Raw genomic sequence first — 25,173 nt, forward strand, 5'->3', positions numbered from 1 at the left:
GTTGCTCCGATGATGGTAATATGTACTGATGTAATACCCCCACCTACTGACAGTGGGAACACATTTCCACCATTTGAATGGAAATCCTGTGCGGGAACACTTGAAATTTGAATACAATCTGCTAAACAAAGAGTAAATGTATTCACTAGATGCTGGATTAATTGCTGATGCTGTAAGCTTATAATGAGTGTAATAATAGTATATTTTGTTATGAGGCGTAAAACTACGAGCCAATCTTCTGAACCAGACGTGTCATGTGACTGACAAATAAGAAAAATAAGTTTCATTAGAAATGCAAATGTTATGTTCATTTTCCTTTTTTACAGGCCAAATACAGTCAACTAAAATGTTCTGTATACTGTATATTGGACACATTTTAAAGCCTAAATTCTTTTTGGGATCAATGAGGTATCTATCAATCAATCAACTAAATTATTATTCATAAGTGGCAGATAAATCTCAACACGAAAACATATTATACATCTAAATGGCATTGTACAAATGTTTATATTATCAATTGAAATCACCACTTTTGGAGGGAATTTATGGGTGCCATTCCTCTTACTGGAGTATTGCTTTTCAACATTTGCCTGGAAGCTAATTGAATCTAGCCCACAACCGGCCCAACCTGCCCACCTGGTTTGAACAGGTATTCAAACAAGATTCAGGTAAGAAGCTGGTTACGGTGCTTGCTGTCGTGGATTTCTGTGGCAGCATTCTCCAAATCTCACATACTGTCTGTCTGGAATAGCACTGCCCCATTTAGGCCTGAAACCTGCATCACGCCATAGCTTCTAATCATGTTAAATGACTATGACTATAACATACAGATAGACAGATAGATAGATGAATAGATAAATATATAGATATATATAAAGATAGATAGATAGACAGATATAAAGATTGGTAGATACATAGATATAATTTCCTTCCATCTATCTATCTATCTATCTATCCGGCAGGATCTGGCAGTAATTCATTAGAAACATTAGAAGGGCACGTCTCTGTAATCCTGTTCAGGTTGTGTAACAAGTCTACCCACAGGCAGCCCAAAGGCCATTTTAAAGTTTCAACATTGTTGTGTAACAAGTCTGCCTTAGAGAGGGGGGCATATGTTGTCTGGGAATTCCCTGCCCCTTCACTGCATTCCATTTGTTCAGTTGGTCTGACCAACTACTCATTAGCGATCCACTTCACTCACGTAATTGGACACGCCTTTAACCAATCAGACCAACGATACTATACAACGATACAACGATCGGTAATAAAGCAAACACATATTTTTTCTGTATGAATTGTTCCAGGGCAAGTTTCTGTTCTGTTTTCAAAGAAAACTTGCCTTATCGAAGTTTTGCGGTGCTTCGGCGGCCACCATGTCCAATGTTTAAAAACTCTCCGTGCAGTAGATTTTGTAACGTCGCCGTGGTAAGTTTAAATCCGCCAATGGCCCGCCAGGTAGCCAAAAGCCAATTTGTGATTGGCTCTAAGGATTCTGGAAATCTTGAAATGAACGGCTATCCGAAGTTGACCAGACCCACTGCAGAGGCAAAATCAATTTGGCCGGAAGAAGTGGGGCGGGACTTCCCAGACTAGGGAATAGGCCCACATTAACATATCCTTTCAGTCAATTTAAACAATAGACAAAAAATCACAACTAAATAAAACATAAAATATTGTAGCTTTCAGGGTGAAAGTACACACCTGTACACAATGTGACAAACCAGAGGCTTCGTTCACTTTATCAAACTTTGAGTTCTGGTGTAAATAGCAGAGAAACAATTTGCATATGGAGGAGATTAACAGGGAAAATAGATATACCGTATGTTCTAAATCTTATTTCAAAAATGTAACTTTGACCTTGAATCATGAAAATGCTTCTCAGATACAGCTTCTTGCAGTCAAAATCTCCAAATATGGTCTCTGTCTACAATCACGCACACACACAATGGTGTTTAAAAAGTGTAGAAACATATTACTGTTGAATTGCCCCTTTTTCCTTAATAAGTCATAAGTGGGCCATGATAGACTCAAATCAAGGTAATTTGTGGGACACTTTAGTATGAAAGAGTATTCTGCTCTCATAACAGACTGGTGAGCACAAGTGAACAGAATGTGGCATAAGAGTTTGTTTTATTAACATTGATGGTTCTGTCACCAGTCAGGTATCCATACACTCACAACTGTTTCCACATGGCTAGTGAGCCACCTAGTGGTGGTTTATGTCTATTACCATAAGCCAAGAAGAAACGGCTCCACTATGTAACATGGCTAAATTGCTATAAAATACTGAAAAAAGACCACTCACAGCTGGGCTAGAACCACGCCAGGCCACCACAACATAAGTAGCCACCAGGCTAGAGGGAGGGTAATGGCTGCCACCAGAAAAGTAGGATGGGGGGGCACTGAAGGGGTTTATAGGGAGCAGCTGTTGCAGGGGGTTACCTGTCCTGGAAAAAGAGTGAGACCGACACACCACCTGTGCTCTTGTCTCTGGTGCCTACTCAGATGTCCACACACAAGCACACCTGCACACATCACAACTAGGCACAGACACTGCAAAAAGAGATCACAGCAAATGGTGAGGTGCACATTACCACTAGTAATACAGCATGCAGTGCGCGAAGAAAAAGGATGATCCGGCAACCTGCCCCGTAGAACAGCTGCAACACTTGCTGTACGTACTGTTCTAAAGAGGAGTTGGGGTTAAGCCTAACTGAATGTGGCAGGGCAACAAGAGCACATAACTTTCAGCAGCAATAGCACGGAGAGCAAGAATGTGGGAACCCAGAGGCCGGAACTATCCCACCAGGTGAGCCTGTTATGTGAGCGGCTCTTATAAAGCATTTCCATAGGCACGTTACTTACCTCTACACTGGAATGGTAAGCAGGAGAAAGGTCACAGTCAGTCAAAGCTTATCAGTGCATTGAAGATTAGGCATATGGGCGTTTTAAGGATTCAAAGAAAGGGGATGCTTAGCCCCAAGGGTAGTTGCATTTAGGGGGCGGTGGACGTGGTTATCCATTTTTTAAAGACAGTTGATAGATTGGTTCAATCAGAAAGAGTGTGATTTTGTATTTCGAATTCGCTCGTTCATACTCTTGCTCACTAGCTGGCTTTTTTTCAATTTCTGATGTTAAGAAGTATTTACTGTTACACTTGGTGTCTATTGCTCGTAGCTTGATTGTTCTCTCTTGTACGTCTCTAGCTGGCTAGCTAGTGCCGGGGGGAATATCGTTTAGTATGATAGGCTATTGGATTGTAATTTGAAAACATACAAATCAGAACGCACGCTCATATGTAGCATTCTAGAGTTATAAATAACTTGTCCATGTGAGAAGCAACAGTTTAATTTAATGACATCACAAAATTAAAAGATGTTCTCTCTTTTTTTTCAAGCCAATAATGCCGAATTATTTGGGAGGGCTGAAGAACATTTTGGGGAAGCTTCAACAGCCCTCAAAAAAGGGCCTTACGACGCCCTGCCAATGCCCTCATATGTAAATACAACACACAGGGCAAGGGCAGGGCAGAGACAAACGTTAATACACGATACTAAAATGACAGTTGAAATCTGAAATCTAAAACATACAGTCATCACCTTCACGTTTTATGCTACAGTGGCTGGCCAACGCTAGAAATTCTCTTATTTTCTCGAGAGCCATGATGTGCTGTTTTATACATTTGATCAGAATTTAGAGGGTATGAAGCTGGCTGAAACAGAGAAGCTAAATGTGTCAGGTGGAAAGTCCCGTGCCTTTAGAGTTACAGCATCATCGTGAATCCAAAGTAATTTTCATTTGTGACAGCATGTCCCCTACAGAGCGCCTAAGATTTTTAAGGATTAAAGCATCCCCGAGTGAACATTTTACACTAATGCAAACTGACCTTTTAAAACACCCGCGGGAATACGGCAACACCTGAGGGTGAATCGCTGGGATATTTTCGAAGCCATGGCAATGTACCCTACGGCTTGCGCATTTGTATAAAAAGGGTCAGTGTCCGTCTTCTCGTCACTCCTGAGCAGCTCGAAGAAGCATCAGCAGCCTCAGCTCGCAATGGCAACAACCTTCTCCAGCCGTGTGTCCATGTCCTCCGGATCATCCATGTCCGGAGGTGGAGCTCGCATTAGCGCCATGCGGGCCGGTAGTGTCTACGGTGGTGCAGGAGGGTCCGGAGTTCGCATCTCCAGCGCTTTTGGAGCAGGCGGTGGCGCAGGATTCGGCTTCGCTGCTGGCGGTGGTGGCGGTTTCAGCCTGGCCGCTGGTGGCGGAGCTTCCGAGGCAGTCATTGCCAGCGGAAAATTCACCATGCAGAACCTGAACGACCGTCTGGCCTCCTACCTGGCCAAGGTGCAAACCCTGGAGAAGGCCAACGCAGAGCTGGAGATGAAGATCGCCCAGTTTCTGGCGTCTAAGATCGCCCCTGCTAGCCATGACTTCTCTGGCTTCATGGTCACCATCGGCGACCTCCAGGCCAAGGTGAGTAATTCTAGGCGCCCAGTGTCAGTGCAGAAATTCAGTTTTTTAAAGTTAAAGGCTTCTTATGTGGCTTAAAATAGTTTTTGTAACATGTATGGACTGTCTGAATTACTCTACAGTTCATGATTGTAAAACCATAACAAGTAGTATAGCCTCATTTCACTGCCTGTTGTACAAGATCTAAATCCTTTTCGTTTTTTTTTTTTTTCACTTTTAAGATTATGGCAATCATCAGTGTTAAAGGAGGAGCTGTGCTGGGTATTGACAACGCCAAACTGGCTGCCGATGACTATAGAGTCAAGTAAGTTTCAGCCCTTGTCTATTCTTTGTACATCATTTGATTTAATTGGTTATCAGCAACGAGCTTCACCAGCGAGAAAATTGAAGCCTATAGGTTGAGCGGTTGTATAGGGATACCATACTCTTGAAAAATCAAAATGCAAAACAACATGCATCCTGACCAAAATAAATCAACAGTTAGCAAATTTGACAGATTTAGGAAATTCACAATTCCTTCTACTGGAATGAATGAGTATGCATGCAGAAACACATGCAACCCAGACACACATCCTAGCAATGTATCTTGCACTCATCCTAGCACAGTATCTTGCACTCATCCTAGCTCAGTATATTGCACTCATCCTAGTACAGTATCCTGCACTCATCCTAGCATAGTATCCTGTCCTTTTTCTGTTGAGATGTTTATTTTAAATGCTTTTTTCAATTTCAGATATGAGGCAGAGCTTGCCATGCGCCTCTCCGTTGAGGCTGACATCGCTGGACTCAGGAGGGTGCTGGATGACCTCACCCTCTCCAAATCCGACCTGGCCATGCAGATCACAGGCATCCAGGAGGAGGTCGCCTTCCTGAAGAAGAACCACCAGGAGGTTTGTTCTCTTTTTACTCATTCATATGTCCATGTTGTATTTGTTGTGGTTGTTTTTAGTTGTCTTTGTAGCTGTTTGAGCTACAGACTAGCATGAAAAGTGGTGTACGTATAAAGATGATTATTATACGGCTCCTCAAAATGCTGCGGATGACCCACTGCACATCCTGTCCATGGTCGGATTTATTTTGCGATACTAACAGGCAGACTGTACATGATTCCTAACATATCTTCACCACCGTCATCATCATCATTATTATGTCCTCCTTAGGATCTCCTGGTTCTTCGGGCACAAATCGGCGGATCAGTAAACGTGGAGGTGGACGCTGCTCCTCAGGACGACCTCACTATCGTCCTGGCCGGCATCCGTGAGCACTACGAGGCTGTGGCCACCAAGAACAGAAGGGAGCTGGAGGTCTGGTTCCAGGCAAAGGTGAGTAGGATACATGAGCCATCCCACAGAGATTCTAACCTGGGAACTAATTCGCTCCAAGCCAGAACAGAAACTAATGTATGGTTTTATAGTCTTATAGTTAGTAATCAACGAAAAAGCCTCTAACAAAAAAGTGAATACCCAGATATAAGTACAGAAGTTGTTATGGCACAATTTGGTTAGGCCATTAACAGTTTTCATACAAACTCAAAAAGAACATATTTACAACCACAAAAGATGCACTTAAGCAACTTGTCACATGTCAACATTGTTGCATCTTCTTCTCAATGTCCGTAGACCGAAGCGCTCAGCAAAGAAGTCCTGACAAGCACAGCCACCCTCCAGACGTCCACATCAGAAGTCACATCCGTCAGGACCACTGCACAGGCACTCCAGATCGAGCTCCAAGGCCTCATCAGCATGGTGAGTGCAGAATAAAACAGTGCCATACGGTGAAGGGACTGAATGAACGGCACTTTCCCCTACCTCAACATACATGGCTGAAGTGCCCTTGAGCAAGGCACCGAAAGCTAAACTACTCCACAATTATAATAATCTGCGATATATAAATATCAGTACCATCACTGTTATTATCAATATTTCGTATTAATGTTGCAATCCTATTTTGGCTGTCTATTATAGTTATTGTTGCATTGAGCATAGATGTCTAAAACAAGATAATAATTGCTCAAATCAACAATCAATATGAGACTATCTGACTCGTCTACCTCTGTTTGTGTCTCAGAAAGCGTCCATGGAAGCTACTCTGGTTGAGACACAGACCCGCTATGCTGGCATGCTGGCCAGCTTCCAGATGCAGGTGAGCAGCTTGGAGGAGCAGCTTGGCGCTCTCCGCGGAGGCCTTGAGCACCAGAGCCACGAATACGCAATCCTGCTGGACATCAAGACCAGACTGGAGCTGGAGATCGCAGAGTACAGTAGACTGCTCGGCTTTGGAGTCCACAGTAACATCTCGTAAGTACCTAGCTTAAATTGATTTAGTAACATGAACATTTGTTGAAATTCGATGATTAATCTCGTGTTCATACATCGTCTCTCTTCTCTTCCCTTTCTGCCAGGAGCGTGCGTCGCGAATCTTATTCAGCGTCGGCTGTGTCAGCAGCGGCTGTGTCAGCAGCGGTTGTGTCAGCGGCGACTGTGTCAGCAGTGATTGAGTCAGCGGCAGTTGAAGCAGCCGTGTCCACATCCACCACTAGAACCAGAGTGGTGACAGTGACTGAAGAGCTGGTTGATGGACAGGTGGTGTCTTCTTCCACTTCCTCCTCCATCATCGGTTCCTAAGGAGGTCCCGTCACTAACGTGCAACCCCTGACCCACGACTTACCTGTTGCTGATTCACCTGAGCACAAGGCAGGTTTAACCCTGCAGTTTGCAACAGGTTATCTGTGATATCAAGTCACAAAGTTCCAATCAAGTTCCAATAAAGCAAAAGTCCACTAAAATCTACATTCTGTTTGAGCTTTATTTTTTTATGTGGAGCTGGAGAAAAAAAAACTAAACAATCAAACCCTGCTTCAAATGGTCCTCAGTTAGACTGTATTATTCCAGTCTTTAATCTCTTGTGATCAGGTTATCATTAATGAAAAGGTGCAGTACAATGAACTTAAACCACAGAAAGATGTGGGATGTGGAGACATACCATCAAACCCCAGGTCTATAATATTAGCAAGGTGTAGCACATATGTGGCAATATAATGACATATGCCTGGTGATGAAGGGATTTAATGAGGGAAAACAACTGTAAACTCTGAACAACATTCATCGTTACATTTCCATTTAGTCATTTAGCAGACGCTTTTATTCAAAGAGACGTACAAGAGAGAGAACAATCAAGCTACGAGCAATAGACACCAAGTGTAACAGTAAATACTACTTAACATCAGAAATAGAAAAAAGAAGTGCCAGTTGGGAAGGGAGGTGCTCTCTGAAGAGTTGGGTCTTCAAAAGCCTCTTAAAAGGTAGAGAGGTACGCCCCTGCTCTGGTAGTGCTAGGCAGTGCGTTCCACCAACGTGGAACTGCAAATGAGAATAGTCTGGATTAATGTACTCGCACGGACGGCAGTGGCAAGCGCCTCCTCCTGGGTGTAAGATTTGTCTTATACAAGAGCATTTAGGTAGGTGGGAGCAGAACCAGCAATCACTCTGTTGGCAAGCTTAAGTGAGTTGAACTTAATGCGAGCAGCTACAGGCAGCCAGTGGAGCTCAATGAGTAGCGAGGTTCCCTCTTTGGTTGGTTGAACACCAGATGCGCCGCCGCGTTTTGGATTATCTGTAGTGGTTTCACCACGCATGCCGGCAGGCCTTGTGGGAGGGCGTTGCAGTAGTCAAGGCAGAAACTCACCAAGGTTTGCACCAGCAGGAGGGTGGCATACTGGGTTAGGTACGGCCTGATTTTGCGGATGTTGAATAGCGCAAAGCGGCAGTGAAAGTCAGTTGGTCATCCATATTGACCCTGAGGTTTCTTGCTGTTTTGGAAGGAACAAGAGATAAGGAGTCAATATTGATTTTTATGTGTGAATGACCTGGCTGAAAAGACCATCAGTTCCGTTTAGCTTCCCGTCAGGAGGGAAAGACAGTTACAGTCATCAGATACGAAACATGTAACAGCTGTCAATATACAGCCATATAGCTGAAGGGCCAAAACAACTGTAATGAACTGTAACCCCATCCTTCCAGCTCTCAGACTTTTAAGCTATTGGGGCGCAGATAGCACTGGGGACAGGGGGGACATGTCACCCCCAGATTCATAGTAACCCTGATCCGTCCCCACCTCTCTCCCTACGTAAGGCGACAACCGTCAGTTAATAAGGTTAAAAAAATGTTAGCGTCCCCCCCAGTTCAAAATTCCCATCTGCACCGCTGCCTAGGCCTAAATAGTTAGAATTAAGACCACTTCAATACACCACCTTAAAGTAGGAAGAAGTAGTTCTGTTCCAAAAATAGCTAACTACCTAAAAGGCATGCTAGAGGCTAACTACCTAAAAGGCATGCTAAAAGCCCAGTTGACACTGATAGAAGCTTGCTAACAGACTAACTTATGTGATTTGGCAGTATAGCTGGCGGATGCCATGCTGTGAAAGCTTTTCTTTATTTTTTTTAAGTGGTGTACCTGCCCGGAACACAGAACTAGATACAGCACATCCTGGATGGCAAGTGGGAAAGACACAGGTGTAAATCTGTCCTTCACATGACCATATGCTATCATAATGAACATTTATGTGGTATTAATGTGGTATTATATATTTAATGGTACCAAAACTAATTGCCTATAAAACAATAGGCCTACCGGAAAAAGTGTCAAATTGTTGAATAGTGTTGCTGCTATGCTACGATACTTGTCTTTATTGTAAAGTAATGTGTATGTGGTCAAAGTTTTAAAAAGCACAACATATGGTTCTGATAAATGAACAAGCATCATTACGGTTTAACATTACTTTCAACATTGTTGTGTAACAAGTCTGCCTTCGAGAAGGGGGCATAGGCCCACATTAACATATCCTTTCAGTCAATTCAAGCAAAGACAAAACACAACAACTTTTGGGGGTGAAAGTACATAACTGTACCCAATGTGACAAATCAGAGGCTTCATTCTCTTTAACAAACTTTAAGTTCTGGTGTAAATAGCAGAGAAACCACTTACATATAGATGAGATGAACAGGGAAAATAAATATATGTTCTAAATCTCAACCATGTTACTTCAACCTTATTTACGAAAATGCTTTTCAGATACAGCACCGTGCAGAGAAATTCTAGGAATAAGATATATGTCTACAATCATACACACAATGGTGTTTCAAAAGTGCAGAAACAAATTACTGATGAATTGCTCCTTGTTACAAGTCATAACTGGGTCATGATAGACTCAAATCTAAAGGTAATTCTGGAACACTTTAGTATGAAAGAGTATTCTGCTCTCATAACAGACTGGTCAGCGCAAGTGAACAGAAGGTGGCATAAGAGTTTGTTTTATTAACATTGATGGTTGTCACCAGTCAGGTATCCACTCACAACTGTTTCTACATGGCTAGTGAGCCACCTAGTGGTGGTTTATGTCTATTACCATAAGCCAAGAAGAAACATCTCCACTCGTTCTAGTGGCTCCGATCTTTCAGTGCTGCTAGACACAGACACACACCTGTGTCGCCACTTGTTATCTAACTTGATGTTCATATTAGGCTAGTGTATAGTATGTGATTCCACTTCGGCTGAGCCAAAAGCCTGCCGCTCAAACGACTCTTTCCTGTAAAATATTATATCAGACATCCTGAGGAGTCTAATGATTTTTTTTTATTTTTTATGTAATGTCTATGGTGTGTGGCCTAATGGATATCACATCAAATTTGTTAGTATCAATTCACTATTTAGTAACCTAGGCTATATGTGTCACTGTGTCACTGTTTGAAATGCTGCACATTTTACATCTTACAACAAGATTTTTCCTGGGGATTTTAAAAGAGGGGACGTTGTAAACCTTTTAACCAATTTTTTTTAAAGCGGTGACGTTTTACAGACATTGGTGTCAACCCACTGTGCTGCTCAAAGTACGCCTGAGCGGGCGCATTGGCATTCCTTATTAACACCGACTACAGCGCTGACAAACTGCTAGCTCTCCAAAAACACGTAATTTAATGATTTCACCAAAACCACCATGTGCCCAGGCTGACCATGGGGAATGATAGACGGAGCATCACACCTACAGTAGCGATAAGAAGGCAATACGCTGGCCTAGATGTAAGAGTAATGGCCGATGCCAGTAAGCATTCATAGGTCTTCTACCTTCATGGTAATGCAATGTGAGCTACTGATTGTAAAGTCTTGGCTCTGAAGTGCTCGGCTACACCACCTGGGGCCTTTCGCACCAAGATATACAGAAATGTCTAATTGTACTTTAACAGAGACAAGCAGGCTCTCACACAGGTACGCTCCAGTAATGACAGAGAAGTGGTATTTCAATAGGAAAATAAATATTTATTAATACATGGCTAAATTGCAATAAAATACTGAAAAAAGACAACTCACAGCTGGGATAGAACCACGTAAGCCCACCACAACATATAGCCACCAGGCAAGAAGGAGGGTAATGGCTAACACCAGAAAAGTAGGATGGGGGGCACTGAAGGGGTTTATAGGGAGCAGCTGTTGCAGGGGGTTACCTGTCCTGGAAAAAGAGTGAGACCGACACACCACCTGTGCTCTTGTCTCTGGTGCCTACTCAGATGTCCACACACAAGCACACCTGCACACATCACAACTAGGCACAGACACTGCAAAAAGAGATCACAGCAAATGGTGAGGTGCACATTACCACTAGGAATACAGCATGCAGTGCGCGAAGAAAAAGGACTCAGATCCGGCAACCTGCCCCGTAGAACAGCTGCAACACTTGCTGTACGTACTGTTCTAAAGAGGAGAGGGGAAGAGGAGTTGGGGTTAAGCCTAACTGAATGTGGCATGTCAACAAGAGCACATAACTTTCAGCAGCAATAGCACGGAGAGCAAGAATGTGGGAACCCAGAGGCCGGAACTATCCCACCAGGTGAGCCTGTTATGTGAGCGGCTCTTATAAAGCATTTCCATAGGCACGTTACTTACCTCTACACTGGAATGATAAGCAGGAGAAGGTCACAGTCAGTCAAAGCTTATCAGTGCATTGAAGATTAGGCCTATATGCCTAGGGGCGTTTTAAGGATTCAAAGAAAGGGGGTGTTTAGCCCCAAGGGTTAGCCTGACGATGTCATACTCATAATTCTAGTCAGAATATGAGTCTGATACTGCTCCATTGGGCTGTGATTATGGGGCGTGTTGCAAATGAAATGCCTCTTCGCTCAATTGGATGTAGGCCTACCTAGAACCAGTCAGAGCAAAGTAGTATGACCATCGGGGCCAGCTGATACAATAAACTTTTACCGGATCCCGTAGGAAGGACGGCAAAAACATATTTTCGTGTCTCTGTTCCTCTTTCAAAATGAATGCGCTGTCAATGTCTTCTTAAAACAGACTTGAATCGGCAAATTTGAGCTCTCCAGTGGCAGCCAAGCATTGGTGACGTAGTTGATGACGTTACGGTTGATCAACTGTCCATCATCGTATAAAGCCCGCCATGGCAATTTGATTGGTCCGGCAGAATCCTGCCTTCTGGTAATTTCTCCCAAACGGAGCAGTGCCAGACCGAACTTCCAGACCTCAAATGTTGTGGGAGGGGCTAAATTCGGTCTGCTATCCAGGCTACCCAAGGGTAGTTGCATTTAGGGTGGTGGGTTATTCATTTTTTTAAGAAAGTTGATAGATTGGTTCAATCAGGAAGAGTGTGATTTTGTATTTCGAATTAGCTCGTTCAAACTCTTGCTCACTAGCTAGCTAGTGCCCGGGGGTATATCGTTAATTATGATGATAGGCTATTGGATTGTAATTTGAAGGGGGAGAAAACATACAAATCAGAACGCACGCTCACATGTAGCATGTTAGAGTTATAAATAACTTGTCCTTGTGAGAAACAATAGTTTAATTTAATGGCGTCACAACATTACAATAGGCCTTACGACGCCCTGCCTATGCCCTCATATTTCAATACAACACAAAGGGGTAGAGACAAACATTAATACACGAGACTAAAATGACACTTGAAATCTGAAATCTAAAACGTACGGTCATTACCTCCACGTTTTATGCTACACCGGCTGGCCAACGCCAGAAATTATCTTGTTTTATCGAGAGCCATGATGTGCTGTTTTATACATTTGATCAGAATGTAGAGGGTATAAAGCTGGCTGAAACTGAGAAGCTAAACGTGTCAGGTGGAGAGTCCCGTGCCTTTAGAGTTACAGCATCATCGTGAATCCAGAGTCATTTTCATTTGTGACAACGTGTCCCCTACAGAGCGCTTAAGATTTTTAAGGATTATAGCATCCCTGAGTGAACATTTTTCACTAATGCAAACTGACCTTTAAAAACACCCGCGGGAATACTGCAACACCTGAGGGTGAATCGCTGGGATATTTTCGAAGCCATGCCAATGTACCCTACGGCTTTCGCATTTGTATAAAAAGGGTCAGTGTCCGTCTTCTCGTCACTCTTGAGCAGCTCGAAGAAGCATCAGCAGCCTCAGCTCGCAATGGCAACAACCTTCTCCAGCCGTGTGTCCATGTCCTCCGGATCATCCATGTCCGGAGGTGGAGCTCGCATTAGCGCCATGCGGGCCGGTAGTGTCTACGGTGGTGCAGGAGGATCCGGAGTTCGCATCTCCAGCGCTTTTGGAGCAGGCGGTGGCGCAGGATTCGGCTTCGCTGCTGGCGGTGGTGGAGGTTTCAGCCTGGCTGCTGGTGGCGGAGCTTCCGAGGCAGTCATTGCCAGCGGGAAATTCACCATGCAGAACCTGAACGACCGTCTGGCCTCCTACCTGGCCAAGGTGCAAACCCTGGAGAAGGCCAACGCAGAGCTGGAGATGAAGATCGCCCAGTTTCTGGCGGCTAAGATCGCCCCTGCTAGCCATGACTTCTCTGGCTTCATGGTCACCATCGGCGACCTCCAGGCCAGGGTGAGTGTTGCTAGGCGCCCAGTGTCATTGCAGAAATTCAGTTATTTAAAGTTAAAGGCTTCTTATGACTTCTTATGTGGCTTAACATAGTTGTTGTAACATGTATGGCCTGGCTGAATTACTCTACAGTTCATGATTGTAAAACCTTAATAAGTAGTATATAGCCTCATTTCACTGCCTGTTTTACAAGATCTAAATCCTTTTCGTTTTGTTTTTTCACTTTAAGATTATGGCAATCATCAGTGTTAAAGGAGGAGCTGTGCTGAGTATTGACAATGCCAAACTGGCTGCCGATGACTATAGAGTCAAGTAAGTTTCAGCCCTTGTTTATTCTTTGTACATCATTTGATTTAATTGGTAATCAGGAACGAGCTTCACCAGCGAGGCACTTCAGAAATTTGAAGCCTATATAGGTTGAGCAGTGCATAGGGAAGCCATACTCAAAATGCAAAACAACATGCATCCTGACCAAAAAAATCTACAAATTTGTCAGATTTAGAAAATGCACAATGCCCTCTACTGGAATGAATGAGTATGCATGCAGAAACACATGCAACCCAGACCCAGACACACATCCTAGCAACGTATCTTGCACTCATCCTAGCACAGTATTTTGCACTCATCCTAGCAACGTATCTTGCACTCATCCTAGCACAATATATTGTGCTCTCATCCTAGCACAGTATCGTGCACTCATCCTAGAACAGTACCTGCACTTATCCTAGCACAGTATCTTGCACTCATCCTAGCACAGTATCCTGCAATCATCCTAGCACAGTATCGTGCACTCATCCTAGAACAGTACCTGCACTTATCCTAGCACAGTATCTTGCACTCATCCTAGCACAGTATCCTGCAATCATCCTAGCACAGTATCCTGCACTCATCCTAGCACAGTTTCTTGCATTCATCATAGCACAGAATCTTGCACTCATCCTAGCACAGTATTTTGCACTCATCCTAGCAACGTATCTTGCACTCATCCTAGCACAGTATATTGTGCTCTCATCCTAGCACAGTATCGTGCACTCATCCTAGAACAGTACCTGCACTTATCCTAGCACAGTATCTTGCACTCATCCTAGCACAGTATCCTGCAATCATCCTAGCACAGTATCGTGCACTCATCCTAGAACAGTACCTGCACTTATCCTAGCACAGTATCTTGCACTCATCCTAGCACAGTATCCTGCAATCATCCTAGCACAGTATCCTGCACTCATCCTAGCACAGTTTCTTGCATTCATCATAGCACAGAATCTTGCACTCATCCTAGCACAGTATCCTGTACTTTTTCTGTTGAAATGTTTATTTTAAATGCTTTTTTCAATTTCAGATATGAGGCAGAGCTGGCCATGCGCCTCTCCGTTGAGGCTGACATCGCTGGACTCAGGAGGGTGCTGGATGACCTCACCCTCTCCAAATCCGACCTGGCCATGCAGATCACAGGCATCCAGGAGGAGGTCGCCTTCCTGAAGAAGAACCACCAGGAGGTTTGTTCTCTTTTTACTCATTCATATGTCCATGTTGTATTTGTTGTGGTTGTTTTTAGTTGTCTTTGTAGCTGTTTGAGCTACAGACTAGCATGAAAAGTGATGTACGTATAAAGATGATTATTATACGGCTCCTCAAAATGCTGCGGATGACCCACTGCACATCCTGTCCATGGTCGGATTTATTTTGCGATACTAACAGGCAGACTATACATGATTCCTAACATATCTTCACCACTGTCATCATCATCATTATTATGTCCTCCTTAGGATCTCCTGGTTCTTCGGGCACAAATCGGCGGATCAGTAAACGTGGAGGTGGACGCTGCTCCTCAGGACGACCTCACTATCGTCCTGGCTGGCATCCGTGAGCACTACGAGGCTGTGGCCACCAAGAACAGAAGGGAGCTGGAGGTCTGGTTCCAGGCAAAGGTGAGTAGGATACATGAGCCATCCCACAGAGATTCTAACCTTGGAACTAATTCGCTCCAAGCCAGAACAGAAACTAATGTATGGTTTTATAGTCTTATAGTTAGTAATCAACGAAAAAGCCTCTAACAAAAAAGTGAATACCCAGATATAAGTACAGAAGTTGTTATGGCACAATTTGGTTAGGCCATTAACAGTTTTCATACAAACTCAAAAAGAACATATTTACAACCACAAAAGATGCACTTAAGCAACTTGTCACATGTCAACATTGTTGCATCTTCTTCTCAATGTCCGTAGACCGAAGCGCTCAGCAAAGAAGTCCTGACAAGCACAGCCACCCTCCAGACGTCCACATCAGAAGTCACATCCATCAGGACCACTGCACAGGCACTCCAGATCGAGCTCCAAGGTCTCATCAGCATGGTGAGTGCAGAATAAAATGGTGCCATACAGTGAAGGGACTGAATGAACGGCACTTTCCCCCCCCTCAACATACATGGCTGAAGTGCCCTTGAGCAAGGCACCGAAAGCTAAACTACTCCACAATTATAATAATCTGCGATATATAAATATCAGTACCATCACTGTTATTATCAATATTTCGTATTAATGTTGCAATCCTATTTTGGCTGTCTATTATAGTTATTGTTGCATTGAGCATAGATGTCTAAAACAAGATAATAATAGCTCCAATCAACAATCAATATGAGACTATCTGACTCGTCTTCCTCTGTTTGTGTCTCAGAAAGCGTCCATGGAAGCTACTCTGGTTGAGACACAGACCCGCTATGCTGGCATGCTGGCCAGCTTCCAGATGCAGGTGAGCAGCTTGGAGGAGCAGCTTGGCGCTCTCCGCGGAGGCCTTGAGCACCAGAGCCACGAATACGCAATCCTGCTCGACATCAAGACCAGACTGGAGCTGGAGATCGCAGAGTACAGTAGACTGCTCGGCTTTGGAGTCCACAGTAACATCTCGTAAGTACCTAGCTTAAATTGATTTAGTAACACGAACATTTGTTGAAATTCGATGATTAATCTCGTGTTCATACATCGTCTCTCTTCTCTTCCCTTTCTGCCAGGAGCGTGCGTCGCGAATCTTATTCAGCGTCGGCTGTGTCAGCAGCGGCTGTGTCAGCAGCGGTTGTGTCAGCGGCGACTGTGTCAGCAGTGATTGAGTCAGCGGCAGTTGAAGCAGCCGTGTCCACATCCACCACTAGAACCAGAGTGGTGACAGTGACTGAAGAGCTGGTTGATGGACAGGTGGTGTCTTCTTCCACTTCCTCCTCCATCATCGGTTCTTAAGGAGGTCCCGTAACTAACGTGCAACCCCTGACCCACGACTTACCTGTTGCTGATTCACCTGAGCACAAGGCAAGTTTAATCCTGCAGTTTGTTACAGGTTATCTGTGATATCAAGACAGGAAAACGTCCAATAAAACAAGAGTCCACTAAATTCAGTTTGAGCTTCATTATTTATCTGGATTTGATCTGGAAAAACAAAACAATTTAACCCTGTTTCAGGTTATCATTAATGAAAAGGTGTAGTACAATGAATTTAAACCACAGAAAAATGTGGTAGGTGGAGATATACCATCAAACCCTTAGGTCTATTAGCAAGGTTTAGCATATATATGGCAATATAATGACATATGCCTGGTGATGAAGGGATTTAATGAGGGAAAACAACTGTAAACAAACTGTAAGAGTTTGTTTTATAAACATTGATGGTTCTGTCACCAGTCAGGTATCCATATACTCACAACTGTTTCTATGTGGTTAGTGAGCCACCTAGTGGTGGTTTATGTCTATGACCAAAAGCCAAGAAGAAACTTGTCCACCTAGTGGCTCCGGTCTTTCAATGCCGCTAGACACAGACAAACACCTGCGTCGCCACTTGTTGTCTAACTCGATGTTCATATTAGGCTAGTGCATTGGGTTTTCAACTGGTTTTGTCCCAGGGAACACCATTCTGACTAGAAAGTTATCCGCTGCCCACTGATGTGCCAGTGATTCCCAAAACATTTTACAGTCCCTTACCCCTCTTTTTCATGTTTGTAGCATACCAATAAGTGCACCTACATGTTCATACAGATAGGCAGACAACAGCTGTCAGAAAACAGCTGCCTAGGTTTGTGGTTTGTGGGTGTCATATGACTGTATGGTTACCCTTGCTAATGGAACATTTGATGTGATTTAGTTGAATGTTCAATGCTACATACAGTGCCACTTGAAAGTATGTGAACCCCTTGAGCACTTAAGCGTTTTCTGTTGTTTTACCATGATTTTTCATTTTTTTATCACCAATTTTCCATAGATGAAATATCAGGTTTATGTTTATCATTTGCATGTACTTGTTTAGAGGAAATTGTTTGAGTAGCCGAAAAACTACATGAAACATGGAATTAGTCCATTTCAAAAGTAAGTGAACCCCCAGCTGAATTGGTAAAGTCAAGCAGGTAACAGATTCAGTGAAACTTATTTGGGTGCTTAATTAGTCAATTGAGCAAACCGATCATCTGAGACATCCTTAGGGAAAGGTTTGGGCAACACAGATTAAAAGAGAGAGGAAACCAACCAAACTACTGTAGTGCCAAGGTGTACCCACACAGATCAACAATGCCGAGAGGAAACGAAATATCCGAGAACATCAGGAAGAAGGTACTGACAGCCCATCAGTCTTGGGAAAGCTATAAGACCATCTCCAAAAGATTCCAGCTCGATCCATCCATCCAAGACAAATAATTTAGAAATGGAGAGCATTCAACATGACCGCATCTCTGCCTAGAAGTGGACGCCCATCAAGACCATCACCAAGAAGCACCAGAAGAAGAATAAATCAGGTAAAAGTCAACCCACACATCACCTCTAAAGAGTTTCGGACCTCTCTGGCAGCATCTGGGGTAAATGTACATGGGTCTACAATCTCGTTTCCTTTCGGCATTGTTGATCTGTGGGTACACCTTGGCACTACAGTAGTTTGGTTGGTTTCCTCTCTCTTTTAATCTGTGTTGCCCAAACCTTTCCCTAAGGATGTCTCAGATGATCGGTTTGCTAAATTGACTAATTAAGCACCAAAATAAGTTTCACTGAATCTGTTACCTGCTTGACTTTACCAATTCAGCTGGGGGTTCACTTACTTTTGAAATGGACTAATTCCATGTTTCATGTAGTCTTTTGGCTACTCAAACAATTCCCTCTAAAAAAAAGTACATGCAAATGATAAACATAAACCTGACATTCCTCCTATGGAAAATTGGTAAAAATCATGGTAAAACAACAGAAAACTCCTAAGTGGTCAAGGGGTTCACATACTTTTAAGTGGCACTGTATATTCATTGAGTGAGTATGTTGCAGTCACTACAACTCCTGGTTTGACATTGCTTTTATGCAACAGTTCCACTTCAACAGCTTTTTATGCAACAGTGGGTGCTTCTCTCAGACTCAACCAAACAAACTTTCTTTAAACCTTATTCAAACCAGCCCAATACCAACCTTAACTTTAAGTTATACGTTAATTTAATAGCATAATGATGAAGCTATTTACAGTAAGTAATAGGCACTGCAAATTGAAGAGGAGAGTTTACTTTTCTACATTAGCCTGCAGTACCAACCAACAGGTTATAAGCCAACAGTCTTCTTTTGAGTTTGAGAGGGGATCCAAATTGCTTTGACATTTTCTAAAGGGTAAATGATAAGATCCAAGACACTCTCACACGCACCCAAGATAATCCTCTCCCTTCTTTCACATACTTGTGTTTGTGACCACGTACCATACAGTACAAATCACAGTTAATCTTTCATCTAATCCTCTACAGTACACTGATGATATGTTCCCCATATCCAGTTATACCATAAATATTTCATTTTCACAGTATGTCAAGCTAGACACACAATTTCTGGATATGTGTAGACTTCCCCTCAGCATACTTTTGAATAATGCAACATTACAACAACCTTTTTAATAAGAATAAAAAGGAGGATAGATTAGAACATTAGCATACCCTTGATGTCAATCCGCAAGGACCTAAAACAGATACGTATGATGAGGGACTAAACTTTGTTTCTGTGACCACTAATTGAGGATGTTTCAGGTTGAAAATAAAATTGGACTCACGAACACCTGATGCCATAATAGATCACGCCCTAATCTTGCAAAGAGTCACTGGTTCCAAAGTAAAGGTGCTGTCCGTTTTATCTTTTGAAAGAAAATAAATTATTCTAGACGTAAAATCATGACACATATCTGATAGTTAATCACTGACAGTTGTTCCTTGTGTTCTGAGTATGTTGTTTTTAGTTTGAGGTGTTGTTTTATGCATTTGTTCAAAACTTAGAGGGCATACAACTAGCTAAAACAGAGAAACAAAATGGGTCAGGTTGAAAGTGCCGTAAGAGTTACAGCATCATAGTAAATCCAGAGACATTTTCAATTTGACAACAAAAAAGAAAAATCAAATCGTATTATACACAGTAAGTGACGGTGAAAAGGATCCGTCTATCAGCCCTGCTGAACTAATATCTGCTCTTTTTGTAGCATGTTTTGTGAATTCTGCTTGCCTGACTTTGTGTTGTTGTATTTGTTGAACAAATAATAAATAAACAACACAAGTTAAAACCTACTGAAATAGCTTAACCAGTGCATTGAAATGACTCTAATTCTGAATTTCAGATTTTTAACGACCTTTGCATTTTATATGACAGTATAACATCATGTTCCCAACATCATTTAACGTAACACATTTTGAATGACATTATAACATCCTGTTCCCAACTGAAACACCGTCTGATGTCCCAAAATAGTTCAGCATGTCAAGATAATAGGGGATCAGGCTCCCTACGGCATTCTTCGAGATTTAATGACACCTTTTCCCCTAGACTGCGCTTGGGGTATTTAATGAGTATGGCAACCCCTGAGTGAAAATGTCTCACTTATGCAAACTGAACTTTAAAAGCGCCCGCTGGAATACTTCAACACCCGAGGCAGAATAGCTGGAATACTTTCGAAGCCATGCCAGTGTACCTTACGGCTTTTGCATTTGTATAAAAAGGCTCAGTGTCCGTCTTCTCATCACTCCTGAGCAGCTCGAAGAAGCATCAGCAGCCTCAACTCACAATGGCAACAACCTTCTCCAGCCGTGTGTCCATGTCCTCCGGATCATCCATCGCAGGGGGTTTGTCTGGGCTCTCCCTGTCCGGAGGTGGAGCTCGCATGAGTGTCATGCGGGCTGGTAGTGTCTACGGTGGTGCAGGAGGATCTGGAGTTCGCATCTCCAGCGCTTTTGGAGCAGGCGGAGGCGGTGGCGCAGGGTTCGGGTTCGCAGCTGGCGGTGGTGGAGGTGGCGGTTTCAGCATGGCCACCGGTGGCGGAGCTTTCGAGGCCGTCATTGGCAACGGGAAATTCACCATGCAGAACCTGAACGATCGTCTGGCCTCCTACCTGGCCAAGGTGCAAACCCTGGAGAAGGCTAATGCCGAGCTGGAGCTGAAGATCAGACAGTTCCTGGAGGCTAAGATCGCCCCTTCTGCCCATGACTTCTCTGGCTTCATGGTCACCATCGGCGATCTCCAGGCCAGGGTAAGTGATGCTAGGCGCCCAGCAGAAATCCAGTTATTTTAAGTTAAAGGCTTCTTATATGCCTTCTTATGTGGCTTAACATACTGTAGTTGTTGGGATATGTATGGATCAGCTGAATTATTCTACAGTTCATGTGATTATGACAGATACCATGACAGGTATACAGCATCATTTCATTACCTGTTGTGCAGGATCTCAACTTGTTTTTGTTTTGTTTCTTTACTTTAAGATAATGGCCATCATCGGTGTTAAAGGAGGCGTTGTACTGGGTATTGACAACGCCCAACTGACTGCCGATGACTTCAGAGTCAAGTAAGTTTCAGCCCTTGTCTACTCTTTGAACTTAATTTCATTGAATTGGTTATCAGCAAAGAGCTTCACCAGCAAGGCACTTCAGAAAAGAGAAAGGTTAAAGTAGTGCACAATGCCCTCTACTGGAATGTACTGTAAGTACGCATGCAGAAACACATGCAACCCAGACCCAGACACTCATCCTAGAACAGTATCCTGTCCTTTTCATGTTGACCTTTCTGTTATTTTAAATGCTTTTTTAAATTTCAGATATGAGGCAGAGCTGGCCATGCGCCTCTCCGTTGAGGCTGACATCGCTGGACTCAGGAGGGTGCTGGATGACCTCACCCTCTCCAAATCCGACCTGGCCATGCAGATCACAGGCATCCAGGAGGAGGTCGCCTACCTGAAGAAGAACCACCAGGAGGTTTGTTCTCTTTCTACTCATTCATATGTCCATGTTGTCTTTGTTGTTGAGGAATGCCCCACTGTGCGTTGGGGTCCTGCTCATCATGTTGGATTTATTTTGCGATACTGACCGGCGTACTTTATATTATCCCTTACATATCATCATCATCATCATGATCATCATCATCATCATCATCATTATTGTGTCCTCCTTAGGATCTCCTGGTTCTTCGGGGACAAATCGGTGGAACAGTAAACGTGGAGGTGGACGCTGCTCCTCAGGAGGACCTCACTATCGTCCTGGCCGGCATCCGTGAGCACTACGAGGCTGTGGCTACAAAGAACAGAAAGGAGCTGGAGGTCTGGTTCCAGGCAAAGGTGAGTAGGCTACATGAGCCATCCCACAGAGGCTGCTAACATTGGAACAAACAGAAACTAATATATGGTGTGATAATTTTAGAGTAGGTTAACAAAGAAAGACCCACTAACAAAAACGTGAATAAACTTATACTAGTACAGTAATTGTCATGGCACAATTAGGTAAGGCCATTTACAGTTTTCATACAAACTCAAAAATACAAGAAAATATAAAGCAACTCGTCACCTGTCAATGTTGTTGCATCTTCTTCTCAATGTCTGTAGTCCGAAGCGCTCAGCAAAGAAGTCCTGACAAGCACAGCCACCCTCCAGACGTCCACATCAGAAGTCACATCCATCAAGAGCACTGTACAGGCACTCCAGATCGAGCTCCAAGGCCTCATCAGCATGGTAAGTGCAGAATAAAATGGTGCCATACAGTGAAGGGACTGAATGAACAGCGCTTTCCCCTCCCTGAACATACATGGCTGATGTGCCCTTGAGCAAGGCACCGTAACCCCAACTGCTCCACAATTATAATTATCTACAATATAAATATCAGTACCACCACTGTTATTATCCATTCATATTAATGTTGCAATCCTTTTTTTGCTGTCTGTTATAGTTATTGTTGAAATGAGCAGTAATGATCATGCTTCAGACATCTAGAATTACTGGGAGAGCTTTCTTAACCTGTCCTTATGTGTTTAACCTGTGCATAAGCGAAATTTAAAAAAAAGCTATTACTTCCAAAGATGTAGCTCCTAGATGTCTGAAACAAGAAAAATTTGCCCAAATCAACAATCAACATGAGACAATCTGACTTGTCTTCCTCTGTTTGTGTGTCAGAAAGCGTCCATGGAAGCCACTCTGGCTGAGACACAGACCCGCTATGCTGGCATGCTGGCCAGCTTCCAGATGCAGGTGAGCAGCTTGGAGGAGCAGCTTGGCGCTCTCCGTGGAAGCCTTGAGCACCAGGGCCACGAATACGCAATCCTGCTGGACATCAAGACCAGACTGGAGCTGGAGATTGCCGAATACAGTAGACTGCTTGGCGGTGGAGCATACGCTCACAGTCACATCTCGTAAGTACCCAGCTTGAATTGGGAGATTGAGAAACATGAACATTTGTTGAAATTTGATGATTGATCTCATGTTCATACATCGCCTCTCTTCTCCCCCCTTTCTGCCAGGAGCGCGTCGACTTTTTCAGCGTCAGCTGTGTCAGCAGCGGCAGTTGAAACCGCCACACGAACCAGAGTGGTGACAGTGGTTGAAGAGGTGGTTGATGGACAGGTGGTGTCTTCTTCCACTTCCTCCTCCCTCATCAGTTCCTAAGGAGGTGCCGTCAATAAAGTGGAACCCCTGACCCACGACTTACCTGTTGCTGATTCACCTGAGCACAAGGCAGGTTTAACCCTGCAGTTTGCCACAGGTTATCTGTGATATCAAGTCACAAAAACTTCCAATAAAGCAAGAGTCCACTTAAATTAAAATTCTGTTTGAGCTTCATTATTTATGTGGAGTTGGTGAGAAAAACAAAACAATCAAACCCTGCTTCAAATGGTCCTCAGTTAGACTGTACTATTCCAGTCTTTAGTCTCGTGTGATCAGGTTATCATTAATGAAAAGGTGCAGTACAATGAACTTAAACCACAGAAAGTTATGGGATCTGGAGACATACCATCAAACCATAGGTTTATAATATTAGCAAGGTGTAGCACATATGTGGCAATATGATGACATATGCCTGGAGATGAAGGGATTTAATGAGGGAAAACAACTGTAAACTCTGAACAACATTCATCATCAGACACTAAATGTAACAGCTGTCAATATACAGCCATACAGCCGCAGGGTCAAACAACTGTAATGAACTATAAACCCATCCTATACAGGGACCTTTTTAATAAGAATAAAAAGAAGGATCGATTAGAATATGAGCATGCCTAAATATGATGTCAGTCCGCAAGGACCTGAAACAGATACGTATGTTGAGGGACTTAACTTTCTTTCTGTGACCACTAATCGAGAATGTTTGAGGTTGAAAATAAAATTGGACGCACAAGCACCTGATGCCATAATAGATCACGCCCTAATCTTGCAAAGAGTCACTGGTTCCAAAGTAAAGGTGCTGTCCGTTTCATCTTTTGAAAGAAAATAAATTATTCTAGACGTAAAATCATGACACATATCTGAAAGATAATCACTGACATTTGTTCCTTGTGTTCTGACTGAGTATGTTGTTTTTTGTTGGTGACAAGATGTGTCAGGTTGAAAGTCCCGTTAGAGTTATAGCATCCTCGTAAATCGAGGGACATTTTCATATTGACAACAAAAAAAGAAAAAGAAAGATCAAATCATATTCTACACAGTAAGCCACGGTGAAAAGGATCCATCTGCTAGGTATCAGCATTGCTGAACCAACCTATGTTCTTTTTGTAGGTAGTATGTTTTGAGAATACTGCTTGACTGACTTGTATCTGACTTTGTGTTTGTTGAACAAATCATTTGCTGTCATTTTATGTGACAGTATAACATCATGTTCCCAACATAATTTAACATAAAACAGTTTATATGACAGTATAACATCATGTTAACATCATACAACACAACACATGTTATATGACATTAGAACATCATGTTCCCAACTGAAACGTCTGATGTCCCCAAATAATTCAGCATGACAAGATAATAGGGGATTAAACGGGAGGCTACGGCATTTTTCGACATTTAATGACGCCTTTTCCCCTGGAGACAGTTGTGGTTTTTAACGATTATGGCCGTGTAAACACTTGACTTCTTTTTTTCAACTGCCAGCGCCTTTTGTACATGCAACCCTATGGGAAAAGGGAAAAGGCGGACGCCTTTTAAACACTTTTTAAAAAGTGCAGCACCAACGTCTTTTTGAGTTAAATTTTCTCAACTTTTTAGAAAAGCGCTGGGTGACGTGAAGCGCCTTTCTGACAGCAGACCAATCAGGACGAGGAGAGTAGGTACGCGTGTACCTTCCCTAGTAACCTACCTTAAGGCCGAATTATGCTCTGTTTTAGACGTAACGCGTAAGCACGTAAGATACATAACCCCCCCTTGCGGGGTAAAATATCCCCCCTTACGTGCTTAAGTGCGTCGCCCAAAATTCCTGACTATGCGACTAAAACACTACGGCCCTACACAGCTCGCAAAGGCTGTGATTGGCCGGCTACCACAACCTTTCACAGAGTCTCACGTTTCCGGGTTAATAGCATACTACAGCCTTTTTT

At 43.2% G+C, this 25,173-nt stretch overlaps 3 protein-coding genes across 3 annotated transcripts; all 3 read left to right on the top strand.

The window, feature by feature from the left end:
- Positions 1–4,056: 4,056 nt before the first annotated feature.
- Positions 4,057–7,100, top strand: LOC308379375 (keratin, type I cytoskeletal 50 kDa-like; the record flags this gene model as incomplete). The annotated part of the gene is made up of 7 exons (XM_080856490.1): positions 4,057–4,479; positions 4,698–4,780; positions 5,210–5,366; positions 5,637–5,798; positions 6,096–6,221; positions 6,544–6,763; positions 6,904–7,100. 7 exons carry the CDS (start codon positions 4,057–4,059, stop codon positions 7,098–7,100), a joined length of 1,368 nt encoding a protein of 455 aa, XP_080712616.1.
- A 5,831-nt stretch (positions 7,101–12,931) lies between these two features.
- Positions 12,932–16,581, top strand: LOC308379374 (keratin, type I cytoskeletal 50 kDa-like; the record flags this gene model as incomplete). The annotated part of the gene is made up of 7 exons (XM_080856489.1): positions 12,932–13,354; positions 13,581–13,663; positions 14,691–14,847; positions 15,118–15,279; positions 15,577–15,702; positions 16,025–16,244; positions 16,385–16,581. The coding sequence occupies 7 exons, from the start codon at positions 12,932–12,934 to the stop codon at positions 16,579–16,581; spliced, it is 1,368 nt and encodes a 455-aa protein (XP_080712615.1).
- Positions 16,582–20,392: 3,811 nt separating this feature from the next.
- LOC308379373 (keratin, type I cytoskeletal 50 kDa-like) lies at positions 20,393–23,248 on the top strand (the record flags this gene model as incomplete). Its single annotated transcript, XM_080856488.1, has 7 exons — positions 20,393–20,854; positions 21,084–21,166; positions 21,416–21,572; positions 21,770–21,931; positions 22,196–22,321; positions 22,760–22,995; positions 23,104–23,248. The coding sequence occupies 7 exons, from the start codon at positions 20,393–20,395 to the stop codon at positions 23,246–23,248; spliced, it is 1,371 nt and encodes a 456-aa protein (XP_080712614.1).
- Between the last annotated feature and the right edge of the window lie 1,925 nt (positions 23,249–25,173).

The sequence above is a fragment of the Sprattus sprattus genome (assembly GCF_963457725.1).
Source record: "Sprattus sprattus genome assembly, chromosome: 18".
NCBI lineage: Eukaryota > Metazoa > Chordata > Actinopteri > Clupeiformes > Clupeidae > Sprattus > Sprattus sprattus.